We start from the raw sequence: 23,161 nt of genomic DNA, 5'->3' as shown, positions 1-23,161 counted from the left end.
CTTGGGTTCAATGAACCTCGTTTCAGCGATGCGAATATAGTAAGTCATTAATTGAACCTTTTTTTTTACTAAAATGTCACATTGAATTAGACTTTTCAACCGATTTGAGCATTTCGATTCTTTTTTATTCGACTTGGTTCGGCGGTTTAGTTTGAGTTTTTGGTCTTTTTACACGCCTAGGGGTCCCATCCCAACATCGACCCCTACCATCACTAATGGATTGGCATTTTCTTTCATTTTAAAACTTTTCACGGTTTAAATTTCAGAGAGGGACTTAAAATTAAACAATGAAAAAGTTTTGGGATCTCTAAAAATAAATGATAGATAATATAAGTCTATTGTGGGAAATAATTTGTAAGGAAGTCTATAATGGGAAATAGGTTCAAAAATATATCTAATTTGGGCAAAAACTCGGCTCCGAAAGGGAACATACATAAAAGGCAAATGTCACAATAAGAAGACAGTGTTTTTCCTTCGTCCTTGGATGCTAAATAGGGGAAGTTCTGCCTAGTTGCTATGACATATGACAGTCAATTTGAATGTCCAGTCCATGACTCCGTCGCCATGACACATGAGAGTTCATTTGAATGTCCAGATCATGACTGCTTATTTCGAAGTTCTTTCGCATTTTGAGTGCACTACCAACCCAACCAACCGAGGCTGCTTCTTTAGTCTAGAAAATCATTCGAATGCACGACCAAACGACCAACTGATAAGATAGAAATATACAGATATCACAAGCAAATTCTGCATTCCGTAATCCAATTTCTAAGCAAGAAGACCCTAAAGATACATTTCTAAACAAGAAGACCCTAAAGATACATTGTAATGACATTCATGTCGAACTTGAAACCTCGGAATAGCACATGCTTTGGTCATGATGCTAATGCTTTCATTTCATCTTGAATGACGGTTGATCAGTTAACACAGGTGTGTTCCGGACACAGAATTACCAAAAGATATCAATATAATAAATTTGCAGAAATTTTGAGGGCGGATACACTGTCTTTTCGAGTCGCTCAACATGGATATAAAATGTAAAACTCCTCGAGGATTATTTCAAATCTACACAGCAAAATCAATCTGTTGTATGCTAAACATTTAATATAACACAGGCAGAAAAACATTGTAAGAAAATTCTTCAACACAGGTAATAATTCCGACCGCTACTCCCCGCAAAGAATGTGGACGACAACTCAAGCCTGCAAAGCGCAATTATTAAAAAGTAAAATCAGAACTAATTACCCAACTATGTAAAGATTCAGTTCATAAATGCAACTAAATTTTAAGCCAAAAAGCGCTATCAAAGCTCACCTTGCTAGCAATGTTGTTGGAGAGCCAGTCCAGACCCTCATATAGACCTTCACCAGAAGTTGCGCATGTGCTCTGAATGTACCTGTCAGCGAAAGACAAATTGATGTTACATCAACATCTAATCCAGATAATCAAGAATTGATAACAAAAAAAAAATGTAGTCACAAAATTGAGAAAGGAAATACCAGTGGCGCTGGCGGAGAGAGTGGAGGCCAAGTTTGTCCGTAATCTCAGCAGCATTCATAGCATTGGGAAGATCTTGCTTGTTGGCAAATACAAGGAGCACTGCATCCCTCAACTCATCCTACACGTGAAGAAAGAAGCAAGTAAGTGTCTAGAACTAGCAAAATCAGAGAGTAATTGAATATTAGTGCCAGTGCATTCCATTACCTCATTCAACATCCTGTGCAACTCATCCCGAGCCTCAACCACACGGTCTCGATCGTTGCTGTCAACCACAAAGATGAGCCCTTGGGTGTTCTGGAAGTAGTGTCTCCACAGAGGACGAATCTACATGCATCAGCCAATAAACAATCCAGTATCAGACAGGTGCCTCAGTAAGTTATTTAACTCATAGAAAGCTTCAAAATAAACTAATTATAAGACCATTAGCTCAAGCATGAGCTGTGAGCATATGTCCGCCACAAAATAGATGGCTTTCCATTATTTGCTAAATGGACAAGCATAAACAATCGTGGAGAATGAATGTAGCTTATGAATTTGTTATGTGCTGATGGAAGCATATCTAATCAGCACAAGACCGTCCATAAGCACCAATAAGAGACATTGGGCTATGCGAACAATTTGTGTGACAACTCAAGTATGTTTGCCACAGCATGGATAGCCTTCCCTAATGGAAAAAAAATGGGAAATCTGAAAGACGAGGTGGCCGAACTTGATGTAGCTTATGTTTATGTTGCGTGCTGATGAAGCAAAATGTAATCAGCACAAGACCGTCCATAAGCACATCCATCGATACAAATCACATAGCAGATCTAAAAGCCACGCAATTTTCTATCAACCGGTCGAAAGATCTGATTATAGGGTCCAAAACAAATAGGTCAGTTTCAGAATGCCATATACCTTGTCCTGACCGCCAACATCCCACACAGTGAAGCTGATGTTCTTGTATTCCACGGTCTCCACATTGAACCCTGAACAAGACATACGCGTAAGGATCATTTCTAAAAGGACCGGCATAGTTTTGGAAGATACATGCTTGCCAGAGGAACATATCAACATACCGATAGTTGGAATAGTGGTGACGATCTCTCCCAGCTTGAGCTTGTACAAGATGGTGGTCTTACCAGCTGCATCAAGACCGACCATAAGAATTCGCATCTCCTTCTTGGCGAAAAGCCGACTGAACAGCTTGGTGAAAGAGAGCCCCATGTTTTACGTCACAGGATTCAACAACTGCTGCAGATTCGAGCAAACCCAGTATCAGGAAAAGATTACAATCAAACACAGATGGCATAGCATCAACCAGAAAAGATGGATATCAACAAGACAATCCACAGATTCAAGATCTAGCTCAAACTAACAAGAAACGAGATTAGATCTGTCACCAAAAGCAAGAGAATCGCCAAACTCTAGCAAAATAGCGAATCAAGCCTAGAAAGCATCAGATCTGATCTAAAGCTCGATGTTATCCCAAAACGAACCGCTAACAAGCCATGACCAAAGAAACGACGAAGCTTACTGCAGAAAATGATTGTACAGAGCTAGATCTGGAGAAGAGAATGATGAATGACGAGCAAACGAACAGATCAGATCCACATGAGAACGAGGTTGAGCGGGAAAGAGAAAGAGAGAAGCAGAGAGATCTTACAATGGCGGAAGGAGGGAGCTGAGGAGAGGAGAGGGAGAGAGGGCACACCGTATGAAGCTGCCCTAGCTTAGCTCAGACAACGATGACAAGATGGAGGAAACGAAGCGATCTGTTGGCGTTTTTATAGATGGTTAGTAAGGAACGGAGGTCTAACGGCGTCAGTGACCCCTGGGAGAGGTGGTGGTCAATTTGGCTGGCTGGCGTGGAGATTCCATCAGGTACGGCTGGTTGCACCGTCACGACAGAAATTCCCGGGGTTTCCAACCCTCAGAGGTTGACTTTACCGTTGACGGCCCATATAAAAAATTGGTTTCGATTGATCCAATGGGCATCAAGGCCCGTAGTACGATTGATTGGGCCTCAAGCAAAGACAAGTATCAAACACGACAATGCTTGCTCGACGAGCAAAGACCATCAAGGTCATTTACATGCCTCCCAAGTCCCACTCCCATCTAGTATAGATCTTTGCTGCAGAAACTTTATGCTGCTCAAGAACTGTTAGGTAAAATCCATGGGCTTACTTCAGACTCGGGCCCATCCGCAGCCCAAAAGTTTAAGTCAATAGGTTGCTAGATTATTATCTCTTATAAACCTATGGATTTCCTCTCAACTTTTTCATATGGGATTACTTCCAACACCCGCACTCACCATTCTCCATATAGGAGAGAAATCGGCCCAACAATTCCCCCCTTCTCGACTATATGAAGGACTTCGAGCCGGGCTTCCACTTCCGGACTTGGATACTAATTGTTAGGCCCTGCACTAGCCACGAGTTCCACACTCGGACCTTGGTGCGGTGTGGGTTTCCACGCATAGCATGTGTACTTTCCTAGGATCATTACTTTGGGCTCTGATACCACTTGTTAGGTAAAAACACGGGTCTACTTCAGACTCAGGCCCATCCGCAACCCAAAAGCTTAAGCCAATGGGTTGCTAGACCATTATCTCTTATAAACCTATGGATTTCCTATCAACTTTTACATGTGGGATTACTTCCAACACCCGCACTCACAATTCTCCATATAGGAGAGAAACCGGCCCAACAAGAACCGACATGATACTCTAGAAAGGCACCCCAATACCGGTGTCCTTAAGAATGGTTCAAGCATCTAAACATAGATGGATCCGTGGCCATAGTGGAATTCTGGATGGAGGTTTGTCTTGATTCTATGGAACGTCCATTGTCACTGCTGAGATTTGAGCCTTGAAAGAGGCGGTTTAACCTTAGCCCGGTTATGGATGCATTAGCCACTTGCTCAGTGTGCCGGCGGTGTATAGTCTTAGTTTGAGATGAGCCTGAGGAAAATCTTCTTGCATAAGACCTATCACTGACAACTACAGGAAGCTGAGCCTTGAGGTCGGGCAACTCCAAATGGAGCATATCCACCAGGAGGCGAACGGGACAGCGTACATTTTTTCTTACATCATTGAGTTCATTGATTTTTTTTTTATGGTAGCAAAATTAGCTTAATGACAGTTGATGAAACATTTGACAAATGTAACATTGGTAAGGGAAATTGTAAAGAGCAGGAAAATTGGAGAAGAGCAGCATCCTATTCCTCATATATAATAACTAATGCGATAACAAACTTATACAGAGGCACATTTCCTTACTGAAACTTACACCCTAGACTGCGTACTTCTCTTTTTGTTCCTTTTTCTTGTTCGGAATATCCTAGACTGCACCAAACTCAAGGCAAAACCTACCGATATATGTCCGGGAATATCTTGAATGGTCTCTCATACGCCTGATGGAGAGTTCCACGGGAATCTTGCTACAGCTAGTCTCGTGTTTTAATTAGCCTTCAGCATGCACATGATGATCACCATTTAACCGCGAATTCGGTTGCAACTCTAGATCCGGTTTGATCTCATCCTTGTTTATAATACCTATTTGCTTGGCCTCTTTGCTTTTCCCCCATAGAACGCCATATAGCCCCCCAATTATCAGAGTCGATCCCAAACATCTGATTTAAAAACACGCGAATTAAACAAACAGTAACACCGTGAATTATTTTGGGTTGTATGTGTATTAATGATTAATCAAATAAGAAGATGAAGTTCATTATACGTACATGCCGAGGTTTAATTTCTCGCGAAGGAGGGCCCAGCTGAGGATAGCCGTTATCACTAGCAACAAAGGGGTGAACACCGAGACATAGAGAGCACCCTTCTTCTTGATGCACCAAGACATTACGCAGAATGCCAGGGCAGAACATACGATAGCCTTGAATTTTAACCCCCCACATGCACATTGAGTTGATGATCACTTGACTTAATTGATATTCAACATACCTGTACATAGTCACTGTTGCAATATAATGGAAGTTCGATCAGAAGCTTACCGAATAAAGACTTGCGATGATCTTAATACCCGAGTTAAGAGACCAGGCTGAGATGTCATGTTCAACGCATGCCCCAACAATTGCACACTCGACACTAGCCATGAGGCACATGAGTGTTGTGGTTGTGTAAGGAGCTGAGAATGTGGTGCTCAATCTTGCCTGAAGAATGAGATATATTTATGTAAGAAAAAGTCGAACATATATAGAGAGAAGGCTATGGATCGAGAAAATTCTCAATATCAATGCCGAAGAACAATTTTAGCATCTAATTGTCAAGAGAAGATGAGTCAGTATTACTTGGATGATGAACCAGAGTGACCAGGCAGCAGCGCTCAGGAGGAGGAGGAAAGGCCCCAAGAAGAAATTGACTTTGTTGGCAGAGTTGTTCTTATTATCTGTCATCTTCTCTGCATACTTCCAGTGGATGGCGGAGTTGCCGACTCCGATCTCAGGGCCGTGGTAAAATGAAAGCAGCATCGCTCCGCCAACACACACTAGCGTCCCAACCACCTTTGCCTGCCCTGCAATAGTCCTCAACCCGAGTGTCTCTTGTCTACAATGACATTATAATTAACACTAGCCTTCACTCACATGATTGGTTAACCAAGTTTCGGAATTAAAAAGAAATAAAATGATCTCCTGATCGATCACTACTCATTAATAAACTTCCGATAGTTTAACTTGTTAGCTATGGTACGTACCTGAAAAGGACAGCGAATAGAAAAGTCACGGCGGGGAGAATATTGGCCAATGCGCAGGCAATTGTTGGGGTTGAATTGTCCAGTCCGATGAAATACAACCCTTGGTTGCCTAGTACCCTGCACACGACATCAAATATTTTCGTTGTCTGATGTTCGATTTCATTTCGTTAACTTAATCGATCCTCCTCAGACACTTCATCTTTTCTTCATTCGTAGTTCGATTTGCATAACTATTTTCTGAGATTTGTGATATTGAGAAATGCAAAGGACATTAAACGTGTGGAGACTTAAACCATTACCCTGTGAGAGAACACAAGAAGATTTGGAACAGGACCGACAGCGTTATCCTCGGCCTTGTCTTCCTACAAACCAGATCGGATTGAGAATAAACAGAACCGTCAATACAATTATCTTCTTCCACCCAAGAGAATATATATAATTTCTCCTTGTATTAGACATCTCTTGTAACTCCGAAAAAAGAAGAAGAAGAAGAAGAAGAAGAAAGAAACAATTGTGTTGAACAATTAATGTAAGTTAAATTTAGGAAAAGAATTAAAGGGACATGCCCTGGAGAGGGTTTATGAACAAGGTTGTCAAACTCGTCAGAATCTATGTAGACTCGGTGGATGTCTTGAAGGCTCGAAATGTAGACTTGTGATGTAAACTCATGGAAGAGTTTATTTGTTCAGTTCTTATTTTAAAAAGATAATTATACTCTTATTATCAAAGACACTCTCAAAATAAGACTGAACATTGTAAAAGTACCATAAATGTATTCCATATCAGTAACATAAATATAAACATAACTTCAAAGATTTCGAAATGTAAATTTATAATTTAACCGATATATACATTTGACCACGCATCGCGTAGAAATTCATAGAGTGAACTTAATGTTTCGATGAACTTTTGTATTTTTCAAAAGGAGAGGAGTTAAGGGAAGCCAAAAACTTCACAAAGTAAACTCGGGTGAAGATCAAAAACAGAAGGGAAAGAATCTTACAACTAGAATTACCTTAAATTATAGAGTTAAAATTAATTATTTTCCGAATGTGAATTGAGTAGAGAGGTGAAGAAGACTGCTAGCTTGGGATAGGGCTTGAAGTTGGCTGTGTAATTCTCTGGAAAATTTTGTAAAAAGACTCTAATTGAGCTGACTCGATAAATTATGAATATGGGCTTTTCTATTATTACAATTTGTTATGGTGACGAAACATACAAATTAAAAGAAAAAGTATAATACTTCTAAAGAGGTCATAAAGTATGCTATCAAGACAATGTTGTCCATCAACTAAAAATGATTAAGTACGAGATATTATATGTGAAATTACTACCCGGGTGTCTTTATATTACGACAAACCTTTTTTTTTTGTGTGTGTTTTTGACACCATGACAAATTTTCATTGTAGAATCTTCTATGAATATATAATAAACATTAAGGGGACAAAGTGGCATTTCAAATCGACCATGTAGTTATTCTATATATGGAAGAGGAAATTTTTATTTCCTCTTCTCCTTCTCCTCCTCCATCTTCTACTTTTTTTTTCTAATAAATAATTTTTTGGTATACACTTTAGTATTCAAAAACCCAATAGATTCCGACTAATTTAATTTTAATCAGGTCGATTCACTAAGAGATAAATCTCTACCAATATGAATTTTCTTCATTTACAAGACTGAATCCGAGATCTTATTTAAAATGAACAAACATCGAACCATTCGAATCAATCCATGTTTTGTTCATGATAAATTTAAGTTAGCTTTTTCAATAAATGAGTGAGAATGGCGTGTGGCACACATGCATGCCTACTTCAATTAATTCATCGAGACAACAATCAGTTAATTTCATTGACACAACAATTGATAGTGTTCCCATGAACGATGGTAGCTTAGCTCCTCCCCAAGTCTCTTTGATGTTTTTTCAATCTCAAACGTTCAGTTGTATATATTTATATATGTAACAAATTTTTAGTCTCTCATCCGCAAGGCTGCCATAATTTAACTTTTAACTGAAAATGATATAGGGTTTACAAAATCGAAGCTTAGATCAAAATTATCAAATGGAAAAATGGTAAGTTTTATAAAAATGAACGTAGTGTTTTGAATGTACTTTCAAACATAGATCCACAAATAATAACTTTATGTGACATAAAACTAAAAATCAACATACATTACTATTGATATTCTATAAAACCAACCAAACATTTTATTCTTATTTTAGCTTCCAAATATCAATTTTGTATATTAAAAGGAAAAAAAAAGCGAGGTTACAAGAAGTTATGAATTGATTCTCCATTTTTTAAGTTCCAAGAGTTGAAAAAAAATCTGTCAATATCCCTTAAATTAACATAAAAATGACAATAAGTTCATTCAATTTCCGTAAACTCAAGTTTTTACAGATTCTACTGAATAACTCACACTTCTATAAAAGTTTATATATCACATTTAAGTTTTTACAAGCGATTTGACTCGCTATGTATCGAAAGTTAAAATATAAAACTATAAGTTTCTAAGAGTCAAAATTGAGTTTTTGACAATATTACTCATGAATATATTATGCGTTAGATATATATGTATATTTTTATTGACTAAGATCAAGCGATTATTGTTTCCCCAAGTTATTTAGTCCAGAACCACAAGGTAAACTTTCTATCTGAATACTCGTCTAAAACGTCAGAAATATTTGGTAGTTTTTTTTTCGGTGAAGTGATAGTTTTATATATGTACACGCGATCTAATATACATAATTTAAATGTTTTTGGCCTGATTCCATCTAAAAATTAATCTCAGGTACATATATAAGAATCAGGAGAGACTGATAAATTAAGATGGCATGCATGAAACCTTACAATTCATCGAAAATAATGTGAATTGTTATATGTGTAACCCAAAAAATATATATAAACTGTTATATGATTATTTACGGTAACATCATGGGTGTCCAATCTATTACATGAAACAAATTCTTTTCAAACTGTCTTCATTATTTCAAGAGGAGCTAACGTATATATATATATAGCTTAGTTGTCAGGCATATATTCGTAACAATGGAAAAAACTCTCATCTTTCCAAGGGAAAACTTTCTTCCTTAAAAAAAAAAAAGAGTAGTAGATATTACGTGAACAGAGAAAGCAAAACAAATATATTGACTCTAATCTCTCTGGGTTCTTGCGTAAAGATTGCCTTCTTGAAGAGGCAGAATCAACTATATATACATAGATGTGTATTTGTTTGTATAGAACCTCCTCCTCAAAAAAAAAAATAATGAGCTAGCTAGAGAACAAAACTATGGAGTGATGATGAATATATATATATATATATATATAATGATAAAAAGCCAATTTTTGCGATTAAGGGTGTACGTAATCGTTTATATATGATATTGTGGGATTGAGGTTTCTGTGGGTTCTTTGTGAATGATAGCCAATATTTACATAAAAAAAATTACCTCTCCAAGAAGAAAGCAAAAGGGTAGGTGGCAATGGTGGCGAAGATCTGGCGATATGTGACGAAGACGAAAGGGTTGAGTCCTGCATCCATGGCGAGCTTTGATAAGATCATCATTCCAGCGTACCCGATTTGTAGCATCACCATTGCTATGAAGGGCATCAGCTCGCCACCACGGGCACCAGAGCTAATCAGCGACGATGACGATACCGAAGAACCCACCATTTTTCTCTATTTTATCCCCCTTCTTCTCTTCTACCAACTCTTCCCTCTCTAATCTCCCAGCTGGGTAGATTTGAAAAAGCTAGCTTGGGAGCTGGAGAGAGAAGCGTGTTTGGGAGAGTAGTGAGGGTGGAGTGAAGAATGTGAGGGGAAGAGGGTATAAATATGAAGGAGGGAAGGGTGGGGAGCAAAGGAGCTGCACCAATATTAAACAAAGTGTCACAAAAATCATGCATGCATGCATGTATAAAACACACACACTCTATATCTATATATATATATATATATAATAACAGTCCATTGTGTTAATAGATCAGAATTGGTCTAAGCAGTCCGTGTAATTACGTCGTCCAGATTTAGCTTTAAGGGTAACTTCGAAATTACGTAATTACGCACAACATTTTAGTAGAATTCAAACTCTGTTTTCTCGAAATGAGAGCACGATGTTGTTATCTTCGCAGGCACGGTATCCGAGCCATCAACTTTTATTACTATATATTGTTATTATCATTACGTGAATGCGATAATTGTGGTGGTGCGGTTATATATGGAGGAGAAGCCAAAAGGGAGAAGGGTTGCTTGCAACACTTGGGCGCATGCATGGGATAGGGAAAGGGTTGCCTTGCCTGATATCTTGCCCCCATCATATTAGCTTCACAGGGGACTCTTCCACACCATTTTCTTTTCTTTTGCCTCCGTAATTGATTTCCATTTTCGGTTTTGTCTTTATATTTGGCTTCCTTCTTGAATTCGGCAACCTCATTCGTCAAGGAACCTTAATCACACACACAATATATATATATATATATATATATAAAGTATGAGTCGTTTCTCAAATTTTTATTATTTCAAAAATACCCCTATATTCTCGTGATTTTTACTTGCACCCTTTAGATTCGTTACTTTTAATCGCATACTTTCATAATGCTTATATTCATGTTCTTTCTTTTTATCACTGATTTTTGATTTTTTTTTCTCTCACATCCATTTCAATCGAGTTAGTCCTTATTGCGGGTAAGTTTGTCCTATTCTTTTTCATCAAAAGTTTATTGTATCATATGTTCATTGCTTAGTGATTTCTCACGGTCGTCTCTTGGACCGTTTCACGCTTTCAATGGTAAAAAGATAAGTATGAGGTGTTTCTCTAACTATTCTTTCTATTTTGCCCTTGCTTAAGCAATGATAGTACAAATTTGCTCCTTTACATAACTAATAAAACGAAATTATTTCTTAAAATCATTGTACCTTTTAGTAAATGTCCCTACATTCAAACAATACAAGGGAAACAACTTTTCAAACAATATTTCAAGAGACCACTGTATCCCGTAGGTCAAAATAAAATTTATACATCACTTAACTTTTAATTTTTATTAAAAATTATATATCTTCTTTAATATAATAAAGAAACTATAAATATCCGATCAAAAACTAAAGAGAAAGGTATAATTTAATAAGAAGATAAATTTAATAGTTAAATTAGTATAAATAAATCTAATCATCAAGTACTATTTCATATTTGGTGGAATAATTTTTTGATGAAATGATGTAATTACTAAAGGGATGTGACTATTCAAAAAGTTGCATTTGTTTCTTCAATATATACCTTCTAATTTTCAAATAAACATATGAAAAATCATTTGAACTCCCTTCTCCCTCTAAAATTTTTCGTTATAATAGTTTTCTAAGAAGTCTCAAAAGATTGTCAATATTGTTGCCCGAAAATCTCCGTGGTCATGTCTTATATTTTAAAAGATATGTCATCTCTTATAAAATATCTATTCACTTATAATTTATGGATCTTTAATAGAAAATATTTACGTACGATTCTTGAGTAATTCCTCATTCATAGATTTTACTCTTTTTTTTAGGATATTGTAGGTTTCCATTTATATTTGGAGATATTATTTGATTGTCCTTTATCGTTTTCTTTCTAATATTTTCTCCGTACTCTTGGTCATACTTTCATTGGAAGCAAGAAATTGAGCAGAAGGACCCTTTGATCGACAACCACCACCCGCCGACGACCTCACCAGGGGCGGTGGTGCCCTTCGACGAACCACCACGGGCCCGGTCTACCTTTCTCTTTCGTTTTTCCCATAAGTTTGCTCTTTATATGTGTATATATAATTGTTCTAATATTTTAGAATTTACAGATTCTATTATTTTGCTTTTCTCTCATTTTTCTTTAACAGTGTTTACTTTTTTGCTTTTAATTATCATGATTTTAATCATGCATTCGACTAAAGCTTTTAAATTAATTAATTATTGCTCATGTTTTATTTTTGCATATTTTAAATTTTATAATATTTGTAATACAACGAGAATGTTAGATTACTAGTGTACTTAAATAAATGTTTACTACAATTTCTTTTCGATTAAATATTAGAATTGAAATTTTTTTTTCTTCTTTTGTTTCAATCAACTGCTTTAAAATTTCAACAAACATATAATAGTTTGGAAACACGCAATATAAAAAGATTATACCTTCACTTCTTATATTAACCTTAATTTTTTAAGGAAAATCGACTTAATTCTGGCAAAAATAATTGAATTAATTATTTATATTATTAGTAATGTTGTATTTAAATGAAAATTATCAATATACATTAATGATATTAAGTAGTTCATATTTATGGATTTAATATCTTTAAACCAACCAATAAGATTATTAACGATGTTATATAATTAATTATATATTTTTTGGATGAAATTTATTTTTTTAATATTTTCTAGAATTTTATAATTATTACATCTTACCACTTAAATGAGAAACTTTTCACGTGTAACGCACCTGTAGATTCGCTAATGTGTATATATATATACACCTCAGCCAATTAGCTTCTCTTAGAAAAGGGTTCGTTGTTTTGGACTTGGTTTGTGACAATCATACTTGCAAAGGTGTCGATTGTTGTTCTTTTTTTTTTTTTTCCTTTTTTCCGATTACAAGGAGAATCAAGGCCTGATACAATAAAAGAAAATTTTAGTAACTAATAAAGGAGCCATTAAGTGTCAAACTTGCGACCTCTATATTAAAAAGCGAGGGGATGCGCCATTACGTTACTCTTTTTTTATTTGATCGAGTTGTTCGTTGTTATGTCATCAGGGGAAAATAGGGTTTGATAGGATCACTTCTCCATGTAGGTCAAGATAGGATAAGCTAATCCATCAAGTAGTATGTGTGCACACTCAATCATGAGACTATGGGATCCGGCATCCCTTTTCTATGATATACTAGCTAGAAATGGAAATTATACCATTTTATGATGCCAATTCCAAGTTTGATTGTGATGGGAGATTTTATAATTTTCTTTCTCATTCGGACAACCCAGTGATTGTTAAGTAGGAATACATACGATAGATGTCATGGAGGCACCATAGATTTTTTTTTTGATATTATTATATTTTTTCGATTACAGATATTGTTATATTTTTATTTTAGTATTTTATCATTTCTGTACTTATAATAATTTGAATTAGTTAATCAAAGAGAGCGTAATACAATGACATACACTCTCGTCTGGTAACTAAAAGGTTTCAGATTTAATATTTGGTGAATTCCCTTACTCCTTTTATTAGTTATTATTGAAATTTATATTTCTTTGTACTATATTTATTGATCTTCTTTGTAATAAAAAAATAAAGTGATGCCTATATATATCTTTGAAGAATCTAGCTAGCTGGTATTGTGGGGGGATGAAGTGGTTTGTTGGTGAATGCACAGACATTAAATATTATCGAGGCGGGGGGGTTGTTCTTGGTTAGTTGTTGTCAAATGAATGACTCTTCTCTTCTTCCGAAGGTCTCATCAGAGGAAACAAAAACCGACGACATGCATTGGCCTAAACCAATTAGCTAACCCTTCATCATTAATTAGACACCACCACACAGCCCAACACAACCCCAACAGCTACTCTCCTCCCTCCCTCAATATGCTGGGAAAAGCACATCCTCTCCACGTATTTTTTATAGCACATAAAAATAATTAGGGCCCTTTAGCCCTATACACACCACTACAGAGCTATATAGCTCCATCAATGGAGATATTACATGTTATCGAGATAATGTTTACTTGGGTACCCGAGACACACCATGCCATCTCTTTAAAATTCGATGAAAGTTCTATGTGTAGAAGTATATATATCACATGTCGAGTGTAACAAGATACCTACGAGTTCGATGTATAAGCACATCTGTCTCGTGTATACATACCCTTTAATACCTTTATATGAATCCCATATATATAATTCTCCTAGTCTTAAGCATGTATGTTTCACTTATTTTGGTCCTTTCTCCACTTCTTTAATTTATTTGCTTGAGGATGTTGCATGGTGGGCTGGGTCAACCATTCGTCATATAAAAAAATTTGCAGGACAAGATGCCCAAAATGCCAGGCTCATTACTGGCCCATGAAAAGCTACAATGGACCTGGCTCCTATTGCAATCTGTTAGAATTACCGTCCGTGTCTCTTTTTTTGAGAGTATAAAATTGTAAAACGCGTTATTCTCGCAATTTATATTTAAAGTTATCCTCTCATAAGTCCCAACAAGAGTACATATGGAGGTTGATTGGTACTACTTACTACTCAATTAATAATTTATGAAAATTTATTCAACCCTAGGTAGGGACTGATCCAAAAAGGCCCAAAATAAACATACTAAATTGCTATTGATACAAAAATTATTCTTCTATTTTATACTATTGTATACAAAACTCTGATGCTCTATTTGATTTGTGAATTACGTTTTTAAAATTTTAATTTTAATTTTAACTTTACTTACTACACAACAAAAATCAACAACATAATTATTATTTTTCTCATTTTTTTTCAATTTCTTTAACCATTCAATTCAATTTTTAATACTAAATTCTCTCAATTATTTATTACATTTTTCACAATTCAACAATACAATCATTACTTTTTCTCAACTATTCATTGCTTTTTTCACACTTTTTCTCATAATTCAACAACGCAATCATTACAAATCAATTAAAATCAAAACTCAACTCTACTTAACTCTAAAACCAAACACACCATAAGAGTATTTGAAAGACCCTCTCGGGCTCTTCCCTCCCTATACATTTTTTCTAGCTTTCTCATACTCACTCGTTTCGTTACAATTTTGTTTTTTTTTCACTCCATTTAATTCCATTTATCTTACAACACAATTGTTACTTTTTCATTTTTCTTCAATTTTTTTAATAATTCAATTCAATTTTTAATACTAAATTCTCTCAACTATTCATTATTTTTGTTTTTTTCACAATTCAACAATACAATCATTATTTTTATACTTTTACTCATAAGTCAACAACACAATCATTACAAATTAATTAAATTCAAAACTCAATTTTACTAAATTCTAAAATCAAACGCAACCTAGAGTTATGCCTTTCTTGTTTTGTGTTTGAGAAATGCCTCTCGTCCCCCATTTTAACGTTGCAAGATGCCTTTTATAGGCATCATGGGACCCTCACTTATTCATCCAATTGCAATTGAGGTGAGCAATGACATCAGTCACTTTTTTCGTCAAATATCCTGCCCTGCAGAAGGCATGCATACACAAATACATATATATATATATATATATACACATAACATATTTATAAAATGAGCGAGGGCCAAATATAATAATTCTTCACTTTTTCGTCCAATTGACAGGCTACACGTCTTCTTCGAATTACTTAATCACTAACTGCAAAATTAACATAATTGACTGGAGCTAAAGTACAATATGCTATATTAAATTTTACAATCAATTGTACATATTTGCGAACTCTTGATTGATTCCGCTCGGGACCGGATAAGCTCCCATGATCTATTAGTAAAGTACCGTCCATATATATATATATATATATCTCAAAAAAGGGACATCATCAATCATTATCATTTGTCAATCAAGTCAGAGGAGTTAATTGTAAGAAGAGTAAAGTTCAGGGGGTTGATTAGAACTGCCATCGTCTTCAAAGGACCAAACAACCACCGGACAGAGCAGTAATGTAAGAGGACGTCCATATCCATAAGACAAACGAAGGAACAGAGCTCCCTGCTGTCTCCGATCTCTTCACTATGCCACCTTCTCTCTACCTTCTCTCTCCTCCTCTCCGTTCTTCTCACCGCCTCTTCTTCCCCCTCTTCTGCTTCTTCTTCGTCTCTTCACTGATCCTCTGTTCCCTCCCGGGCTCAGCCTCTTCCCCCTGCGAAAACCCGCCCGTCATCTTCAACTTCGGCGACTCCAACTCGGACACGGGCGGCCTCGCCGCCGGGCTCGGTTTCCCGGTCAATTCTCCCAACGGCCGCACCTTCTTCCACCGGTCCACCGGCAGGCTATGTGATGGACGCCTCGTGATCGATTTCCTCTGTAAGTACCACTCAGTAGTTTCCCAACCACCACAGCATTCCTCAGGTCTTCATCTCAATTGTTCCGCATTATGCTCGCCGACATTGCTTTTGAGCTTCACTTCATGGTCCTGATGCGCCAGAATTATTTGCTCTCTGTCACTTTTGATCGGCCTTGAAATTGGTAAAGTGGATCAATATGTATGTCTAACTGTTTATTTGGAGCTTAGGGGTGTGACCCTTCGTTCAGCTTGCAAACATGTTGATCTGTACAGTAACGTAAAGCCCATTAGGATGCTTCACACTGTAATGCTTAGGATTGTTCATTGCTCTGCTTTCAATACTGATCTGCTTCATAGCTGTAGCCGACATTGTTTTCACCGAGGCTATGGGGGAGATGCTTATGTAAGAGTACTGATAGAAAGCCGGTGGCCACGCATAATTTTCGATAAATGACTCATCTCTTGGTTCGGTTTGTTGATATAGACTTTGAGCAAATGGTCTCTCAGAGTTTCGACTATGAAAGATCTGAACTTTGCATAACGAGATGGATGCGTGATTTACGGTTCGCACAAATGATTTTGCAGGCCAAAGTTTGAACACGAGCTTCCTCACTCCGTATCTAGACTCATTAGCGAATTCCAACTTTGCGAATGGCGCGAACTTTGCCATCGTTGGATCCTCCACCCTCCCTAAATATGTTCCCTTCTCTTTGAACATTCAGGTCATGCAGTTTATTCATTTCAAGGCCCGCGCCCTTGAACTCGTTACTTCAGGTAACGCTAAATTATTGTTGTATATTTTGTGAGATTGAATTATTTGTGTTGTTTATCCTGCACTGTTATCAATGATTCCGTATTTCACCTCCCAATCTTAAAGGATCAGCAGAGAAAAATGAATAGTGAAATTGTTGACATTAACTTCTTTGTAGGGGCTAAAGGACTGATCGGTGATGCTGGATTTCGAAATGCTCTTTACATGATTGATATCGGGCAGAATGATATGGCCGATTCATTCTCCAAAAACATGTCATATGCTCAGGTCATCAAAAGGATACCCTCTGTCATCACAGAAATAAGGAATGCAATGACGGTGAGCTCCATCTGTATCAATTCCAATCTTCTGTTCAAACATTCAAGTACTTTTGGCTGCCCTGAAGAAATTGATTGATATTTTTTTTTCTTTCTTCATGTAAGTAGACTCTGTATGACCAAGGAGCTCGAAAATTTTGGGTTCACAATACCGGGCCATTGGGTTGCCTCCCTCAGAAGCTTTCATTAGCTCAAGAGAAGGAGCTTGATCACTATGGATGCCTTTCGAGGTACAATTCCGCTGCAAAATTGTTCAATGAGGGGCTGCTCCATTTATGCCAAGAGATGAGACCTCAGTTGAAAGACGCTGCAATAGTTTATGTGGATGTATACACCATCAAATATGATCTCATCGCAAACTCCACCAGCTATGGTAAATGAAGCTCATTCACTCAAAACTTGATGTGATAATTTCACTTTGTGCATATTTCACACTTACATTTTAGATGAGTGCTGTTAGAATATTAATCACATTTTGCGCAAATAATGGTCGATATTCTATTCTATATTCCTACGAAGCTTTTCACGCATTACGCCTCATAAGAAATTCAAGAATACATTTTTATGTTTTTTCTTTGGGTAAATTTCGACGACACCCCTCTAATTTGTAAAATGATCAGCGACACTCCCTCCTTTCAAAATTAACCACACACCACCCTTCGTTTTGCTTATTTCTATTGTTTTTTTCCTTAAATCCAGTCAGATTTGGTTCTAGTAAAGAAATTAAGTAACGAATCATTTATACAGTTCCGTACATGGGATCCACGTTGCAAAATGAGTGTTCTCTTGGCCCGAAAGGGGGGTGGTGCGTGGCTAATTTTTGAAAAGAGAGGTATCTCTGATCATTTCACAAATTATAGGAGGTGTCATTGAAATTTACCCTTTCTCTTTTGATTTTATCATTCGCTACATGGAGAGGAAAATACAGCAGTGAATGTTTCTTCGTGGACCCAAATTAATTAATCTTGCAGGTTTCTCGAGCCCGTTGGTGACTTGTTGCGGCAATGGAGGACCCCCCTATAATTACAACATCAGGTCAACCTGTGGCAATCCTGGGAGCGAAGCATGCCGCGATGGGTCTCAGTTCCTAAGCTGGGATGGAATTCATTACACCGAAGCCGCTAACGAGATCATCGCCTCAAAAATACTGTCCATGGATCATTCACAGCCCCGCACTCCGTTTGATTTCTTTTGTCAAGGTTGATTCATTCAATAAATGGAAAGATTAAAACCCATTAAGTGTATGAGTTTTGCTTAACTGCGAATCATATATGGGTTATATAGTTATAAAGTTGATAAAATGTTCAATGCCCTCTAAGGAGAGCTTTTATGCACTCCACAGGTTCCCGATCGGTGAGTGATCGCGTGTCATCTGTCATTTCATAACTGAGATTTTCGTTCATCAAAACAACTAGTTGTGCTAGATAGTTATCGGGTTGCACACGCTCAAATTTCACTATCTCTTGAAACACGGTAGATCATCTTCCGAGTCGAACGTTAAATATTGAATCACCGCAGTCAAACTTAGATAAATCAAAATGATATATAAGTCAGATAAACAAAAAGGCAAACGCGTTTCGATGACGTGACGAGGTATTGGCAATTTATTACCTAAGTTTAGTCCTAATTCGGGCTTGGCTTTTTGGATGGCGTAATGATGAAACCATCATTCTACTAGTCGTATTTAGTCCTCAATAAATAAAGTTTTTTTTTAAGATATCCCATAGCAAGAATCGGACCAATAACCTCGTGATTATTAGTAGCTCGTGATTATTAGTAGGTGAGGATGTACTAAACTTTCTTTCTCAAAAAAACTAGAAAAGCGTTTTTTTATTTAGGAAATTACCAATTTTTTCGGAGAAAAACATTCCCTATCAATGTTCTCTGTTTCTTTTTCTTTTTTTTTTAAGAAAAAATTAATTCGGAGCTGTTCCATTTTTATTTTTTTTTCTATTGGTTGGATTAAAGCTCTGAGCTTGGTTCAGTTTGCCGTTTCCCGGGAAGTTGACGGTGTTTTGCATTCGTCGTCGTCTTCCCGCCATTGACTTTTCTTCCATCTTGACGACCAAAGTTTGATCTTTTGACTGCCATTTCCATGCACGAGTGGTACGCCCAAAGATATTAGTATCGTTGGCTAGCTAGTATTGGTGCAAGTGCGGTTCTCCGATTCTGGGTGATCTTCGAGTTTAAGTTCATTGTTTGCTGATGCAGTTCCTCAGGGTCCCATATCGAGCATATTGCACTAGCATTGGATACTCTGCCACTTCCCAAATTTCGCGCTTTGCCCGTATCGGTCAGATTGAGAATGCTAGAAGAGTGTTTGATCAATTGCGTAACCGGCCTGTTGCCTCGTGGAACTCGATCATCTCAGGGTACTTTGAGAACAAGCGGCCTCAAGAAGCCCGCCTGCTGTTTGACAGAATGCCTGAGAGGAACACCGTCTCCTGGAACGGGTTGATCTCAGGGTATGTGAAGAACGGGATGATCAGTGAAGCTAGAAAGATATTTGACCAGATGCCTGAAAGGAATGTGGTTTCGTGGACTGCCATGGTTAGGGGGTACGTGCAAGGGGGAATGATAGCGGAGGCAGAATCGCTTTTCTGGCAAATGCCTGAGAAGAATGTGGTTTCGTGGACTGTGATGTTGGGTGGGTTGATTCAAGATGGTAGGATCGATGAGGCTCGTCAACTTTACAATATGATGCCCTTGAAAGATGTGGTTGCTAGAACGAATATGATCGGTGGATATTGTCAAGATGGTCGTTTGGCGGAAGCAAGGGAAATTTTTGATGAGATGCCTCGTAGGAATGTGATTTCTTGGACAGCTATGATCACTGGTTATGTGCAGAATCAACGTGTAGATGTTGCTAGGAAGCTTTTCGAAGTGATGCCGGAGAAGAATGAGGTTTCATGGACGGCTATGCTGATGGGTTACACTCAGTGTGGGAGGATGGAAGAGGCTTTGAAGCTTTTCGAGGCAATGCCTGTGAAGTCTGTTGTTGCCTGTAACGCTATGATTCTTGGACTTGGACAGAGCGGAGAGGTGATCAGAGCAAGGGAATTATTTGACTGGATGAGAGAGAAGGATGATGGAACATGGAGTGCTATGATCAAGATCTATGAGAGGAAAGGTTTTGAATTGGAAGCACTTGAATTGTTTGCTAAGATGCAGAAACAGGGAGTTAGACCGAACTTCCCTTCTTGGATAAGTGTTCTCTCTGTTTGTGCTAGCTTGGCGACTATTAATCAAGGTAGACAGATCCATGCCCGGTTGGTTAGAGCCCAATACAATCTTGATGTCTATGTTGCGTCCGTCTTAATCACAATGTATATCAAGTGTGGCAACCTTCACAAGGCAAAACTGGTCTTTGACCGATTTGCTGACAAGGATGTTGTCATGTGGAATTCTATTATCACGGGTTATGCACAACATGGTTTGGGAGAGGAGGCTTTGCAAATCTTCCATGAGATGTGCTCTTCAAGCACCAAGCCTGATGATATTACTTTTGTTGGGGTTCTTTCTGCATGTAGCTATACTGGAAAAGTGGAAGAAGGTTTCCAGATTCTCAATTCAATGAAAGAAAAGTATCTGGTAGAGCCACAGACTGAACACTACGCTTGCATGGTCGATTTGCTAGGAAGAGCTGGCAGAGTACGGGAGGCAATGAATATGATTAAGGAAATGCCTGTGGAAGCAGATGCTATTATTTGGGGTTCTTTATTAGGTGCCTGCAGAATGCACATGAATATGGAACTAGCAGAAGTTGCAGCAAAAAAGCTCGTGGAAATCGAGCCCCATAATGCTGGACCTTACATATTGCTCTCAAATCTTTATGCATCCAAAGGTAAATGGGCTGATGTTGCAGATATAAGGGGGAAAATGAGATCTAGAAGTGTTAGTAAGCCAGCAGGTTGTAGCTGGATTGAGGTCGAGAGAAGAGTCCATATGTTCAAAGGGGGTGACAGTGGGACCCACCCTGAGCACCTGATGATCGAGAGAATGCTGGAGAGGTTGGGTGTGTTGCTGAGACAGGCTGGGTATTCACCAGATGGCACCTTTGTCTTGCACGATGTGGACGAGGAAGAGAAAGTGCATAGCTTAAAGCATCACAGTGAGAAACTTGCAATAGCTTATGGGCTTTTGAAGGTTCCACAAGGGATGCCTATCAGGGTGATGAAGAATCTCCGAGTATGCGGCGACTGTCATTCTGCTATAAAATTGATAGCAAAAGTCACTGGAAGAGAGATCATTGTGAGAGATGCAAATAGATTCCATCATTTCAAGGATGGCTTGTGCTCCTGCAGGGACTATTGGTGATTAGTAATAATCTTCCGAGGGACCATTCATGAGGCAAAGGTCATGTCAATTCAATATGACCTTGCATGAATGAGTGTGAAAATTCTTCGCTGACAATTGATAATACGAGAAGGTCTGCATTACATGCCTATGCCATCAAAACTGAGTCACGCGATGCACTTGACCAGGAAAAAAGGAAAAAGAAAAGGTGTCAGGATACAATTCCAATTCTCTAGGAAGAGACTCATCTCAAGATTTGATGTCGAGCTCATCAATGTTGACACTGCCATCTCTCTTCGTCATATGCCGATTCAACTGCTGCAACACAAGGTCCGATTTTGCCTGCCCTCTGCAGTGAATCACTCAATGATTCTTTATGCTCACCTTCTTTCCTCTGCTGAATGCCCAGCTCTTTATTCAGGTTATGTACTCTTACTAAAGGTGGCTTTCGGCCGGGTTGCTGAAGGATCAGTTTGTATGTTTAGTGGCCTTGATTGGTAGACGAAGCGTACTGTAGCTGACTTACAATTACCTAGTAAGTCCTCGATTCAAACTCGGGCTGTCAGCTTCATCCTGAGTTTAGCAGGGACCATAGCGTCCCTCTGCTACTGTTGTGAAGGTTTAAGGATTAGTTGCGAGTGCTCGATATCTTTACTCGTTTCAAGTCTGCATTGATCAAACTGTAAGTAACTCGGCCCTCTCCGTCTCTTCGTTTTAGTATTCCTTGGGAAATAAACAGAAATGAATTATTCATCCCTTTCCTCTCTCCCGACTAAGTAAAGTGACAAGCTAGGATCCAAACTCGACAATCATCCGATGCAGAAGATGATTGAATTATGTTGATGCTTTATTCCCGAATAAGCTGCCCGACACGATTCCCTTTCTCATGATCGTCCCTCTTCCAGTAAGCACATCTTTTTTCTCGACTCGTCTTTCAGCTACTTTCGGGGACAACTGTACAGGCTGGCACCTTCCCTTTGATGCTCATCCATGGGCCTAAGTTCAGTTCCCTTTTGGGGATGGGAAAGGCATCTCGCTGATTTGGTGGACTTGAAATGATTGACTCGGGTTGAATGGTGTTAGTTGGAAATAAAAGCATCTCAGTGGACAGACTGTTTGCAGTTGATGTCCCGATTCATGGTTTTGGTCCATTAGGATGCCCCGATTTCTTGTGTTTGGTCCATTGCTTTTGCTTCTTCCTCTATGCTGTATAAACAGCTGACCAAAATTAAATTATTGGTCCCCAGCAATCTCAATTTTACATCGCGCTTGATGAATTTTCACAGAATTCTCCTCCTCAAATTGTTCGGTTGATGCATGTGGATCCCACGGGTCGCATCAAACTTCATATGCCAACAACTTTTGTATTGTTCTTTTGTCGATGTGGGACATAGACTAGGAGAGTCCCGAAATCTCAGGTCACTATTTACCCAAAAAAAAAAAAAAAAAACCGGGTCACTGTTAGTCAAAAGCCTAAAAAAAAATCAACAAATAAAAAGCAAAAAGGAAAAAGATAAATTATCAAATTAATCATTTTTTTTTTGTATTTATACTTTTTTTGGGTGTGAACAATTGA

At 37.9% G+C, this 23,161-nt stretch overlaps 4 protein-coding genes across 8 annotated transcripts; 2 read left to right on the top strand and 2 right to left on the bottom strand.

Annotated features, from left to right (window-relative positions):
* Positions 1 to 949: 949 nt before the first annotated feature.
* Positions 950 to 3,301, bottom strand: LOC116192798 (ADP-ribosylation factor). Of its 2 annotated transcripts, none has more exons than XM_031521443.1 (7): positions 3,146 to 3,301; positions 2,559 to 2,733; positions 2,398 to 2,468; positions 1,705 to 1,824; positions 1,500 to 1,618; positions 1,315 to 1,396; positions 950 to 1,202 (listed from the first exon to the last, which is right to left on the bottom strand). In XM_031521443.1, exons 2-7 carry the CDS (start codon positions 2,704 to 2,706, stop codon positions 1,197 to 1,199), a joined length of 546 nt encoding a protein of 181 aa, XP_031377303.1. In that variant the 5' UTR covers positions 2,707 to 2,733; positions 3,146 to 3,301; the 3' UTR covers positions 950 to 1,196. The 2 variants fall into 2 exon arrangements, with proteins under 2 accessions (XP_031377303.1, XP_031377305.1); XM_031521445.1 differs by having other exon boundaries at positions 2,559 to 2,730; positions 3,146 to 3,254.
* Positions 3,302 to 4,680: 1,379 nt separating this feature from the next.
* Positions 4,681 to 10,011, bottom strand: LOC116196391 (WAT1-related protein At1g09380). The gene is made up of 7 exons (XM_031526081.1): positions 9,640 to 10,011; positions 6,491 to 6,553; positions 6,192 to 6,308; positions 5,788 to 6,043; positions 5,491 to 5,649; positions 5,221 to 5,372; positions 4,681 to 5,112 (listed from the first exon to the last, which is right to left on the bottom strand). The coding sequence occupies exons 1-7, from the start codon at positions 9,861 to 9,863 to the stop codon at positions 4,944 to 4,946; spliced, it is 1,140 nt and encodes a 379-aa protein (XP_031381941.1). The 5' UTR covers positions 9,864 to 10,011; the 3' UTR covers positions 4,681 to 4,943.
* A 5,849-nt stretch (positions 10,012 to 15,860) lies between these two features.
* LOC116212899 (GDSL esterase/lipase At1g09390) lies at positions 15,861 to 18,639 on the top strand. Of its 2 annotated transcripts, XM_031547648.1 has the most exons (6): positions 15,861 to 16,220; positions 16,786 to 16,974; positions 17,130 to 17,290; positions 17,398 to 17,662; positions 18,037 to 18,121; positions 18,261 to 18,401. In XM_031547648.1, the coding sequence occupies exons 1-5, from the start codon at positions 15,929 to 15,931 to the stop codon at positions 18,111 to 18,113; spliced, it is 984 nt and encodes a 327-aa protein (XP_031403508.1). In that variant the 5' UTR covers positions 15,861 to 15,928; the 3' UTR covers positions 18,114 to 18,121; positions 18,261 to 18,401. The 2 variants fall into 2 exon arrangements, with proteins under 2 accessions (XP_031403508.1, XP_031403501.1); XM_031547641.1 differs by lacking the exon at positions 18,037 to 18,121 and having other exon boundaries at positions 15,865 to 16,220; positions 18,261 to 18,639.
* A 460-nt stretch (positions 18,640 to 19,099) lies between these two features.
* On the top strand, positions 19,100 to 22,846 carry LOC116212881 (pentatricopeptide repeat-containing protein At1g56690, mitochondrial-like). 3 transcript variants are annotated; one of them, XM_031547616.1, is made up of 2 exons: positions 19,100 to 22,267; positions 22,524 to 22,846. In XM_031547616.1, the coding sequence occupies exon 1, from the start codon at positions 19,495 to 19,497 to the stop codon at positions 21,604 to 21,606; it is 2,112 nt and encodes a 703-aa protein (XP_031403476.1). In that variant the 5' UTR covers positions 19,100 to 19,494; the 3' UTR covers positions 21,607 to 22,267; positions 22,524 to 22,846. The 3 variants fall into 3 exon arrangements, with proteins under 3 accessions (XP_031403476.1, XP_031403489.1, XP_031403483.1); XM_031547629.1 differs by lacking the exon at positions 22,524 to 22,846 and having other exon boundaries at positions 19,100 to 21,915; positions 22,007 to 22,349; XM_031547623.1 differs by lacking the exon at positions 22,524 to 22,846 and having other exon boundaries at positions 19,100 to 21,915; positions 21,995 to 22,349.
* The last annotated feature ends 315 nt before the right edge of the window (positions 22,847 to 23,161 follow it).

The sequence above is a fragment of the Punica granatum genome, chromosome 1 (genome assembly GCF_007655135.1).
Source record: "Punica granatum isolate Tunisia-2019 chromosome 1, ASM765513v2, whole genome shotgun sequence".
In the NCBI taxonomy this organism is placed as follows: domain Eukaryota; kingdom Viridiplantae; phylum Streptophyta; class Magnoliopsida; order Myrtales; family Lythraceae; genus Punica; species Punica granatum.
This window is presented reverse-complemented; position numbering and strand designations above follow the sequence as displayed.

What these genes read in the sequence shown, in the direction of transcription:
- LOC116192798 (XM_031521443.1), bottom strand. Translation starts at nt 2,706, where the DNA reads ATGGGGCTCTCTTTCACCAAGCTGTTCAGTCGGCTTTTCGCCAAGAAG. An exon ending in TGCACAGGATGTTGAATGAG is followed by an intron (nt 1,619 to 1,704) that starts GTAATGGAATGC and finishes CTTCACGTGTAG; the next exon opens with GATGAGTTGAGGGATGCAGT. An exon ending in TCTCTCCGCCAGCGCCACTG is followed by an intron (nt 1,397 to 1,499) that starts GTATTTCCTTTC and finishes TTTCGCTGACAG; the next exon opens with GTACATTCAGAGCACATGCG.
- LOC116196391 (XM_031526081.1), bottom strand. Translation starts at nt 9,863, where the DNA reads ATGGTGGGTTCTTCGGTATCGTCATCGTCGCTGATTAGCTCTGGTGCC. An exon ending in TTTGCTTTCTTCTTGGAGAG is followed by an intron (nt 6,554 to 9,639) that starts GTAATTTTTTTT and finishes TCTGGTTTGTAG; the next exon opens with GAAGACAAGGCCGAGGATAA. An exon ending in CACTCTGGTTCATCATCCAA is followed by an intron (nt 5,650 to 5,787) that starts GTAATACTGACT and finishes CTCATTCTTCAG; the next exon opens with GCAAGATTGAGCACCACATT.
- LOC116212899 (XM_031547641.1), top strand. Translation starts at nt 15,929, where the DNA reads ATGCCACCTTCTCTCTACCTTCTCTCTCCTCCTCTCCGTTCTTCTCAC. An exon ending in AAATAAGGAATGCAATGACG is followed by an intron (nt 17,291 to 17,397) that starts GTGAGCTCCATC and finishes TCATGTAAGTAG; the next exon opens with ACTCTGTATGACCAAGGAGC. An exon ending in CGCAAACTCCACCAGCTATG is followed by an intron (nt 17,663 to 18,260) that starts GTAAATGAAGCT and finishes TTAATCTTGCAG; the next exon opens with GTTTCTCGAGCCCGTTGGTG.
- LOC116212881 (XM_031547616.1), top strand. Translation starts at nt 19,495, where the DNA reads ATGCAGTTCCTCAGGGTCCCATATCGAGCATATTGCACTAGCATTGGA.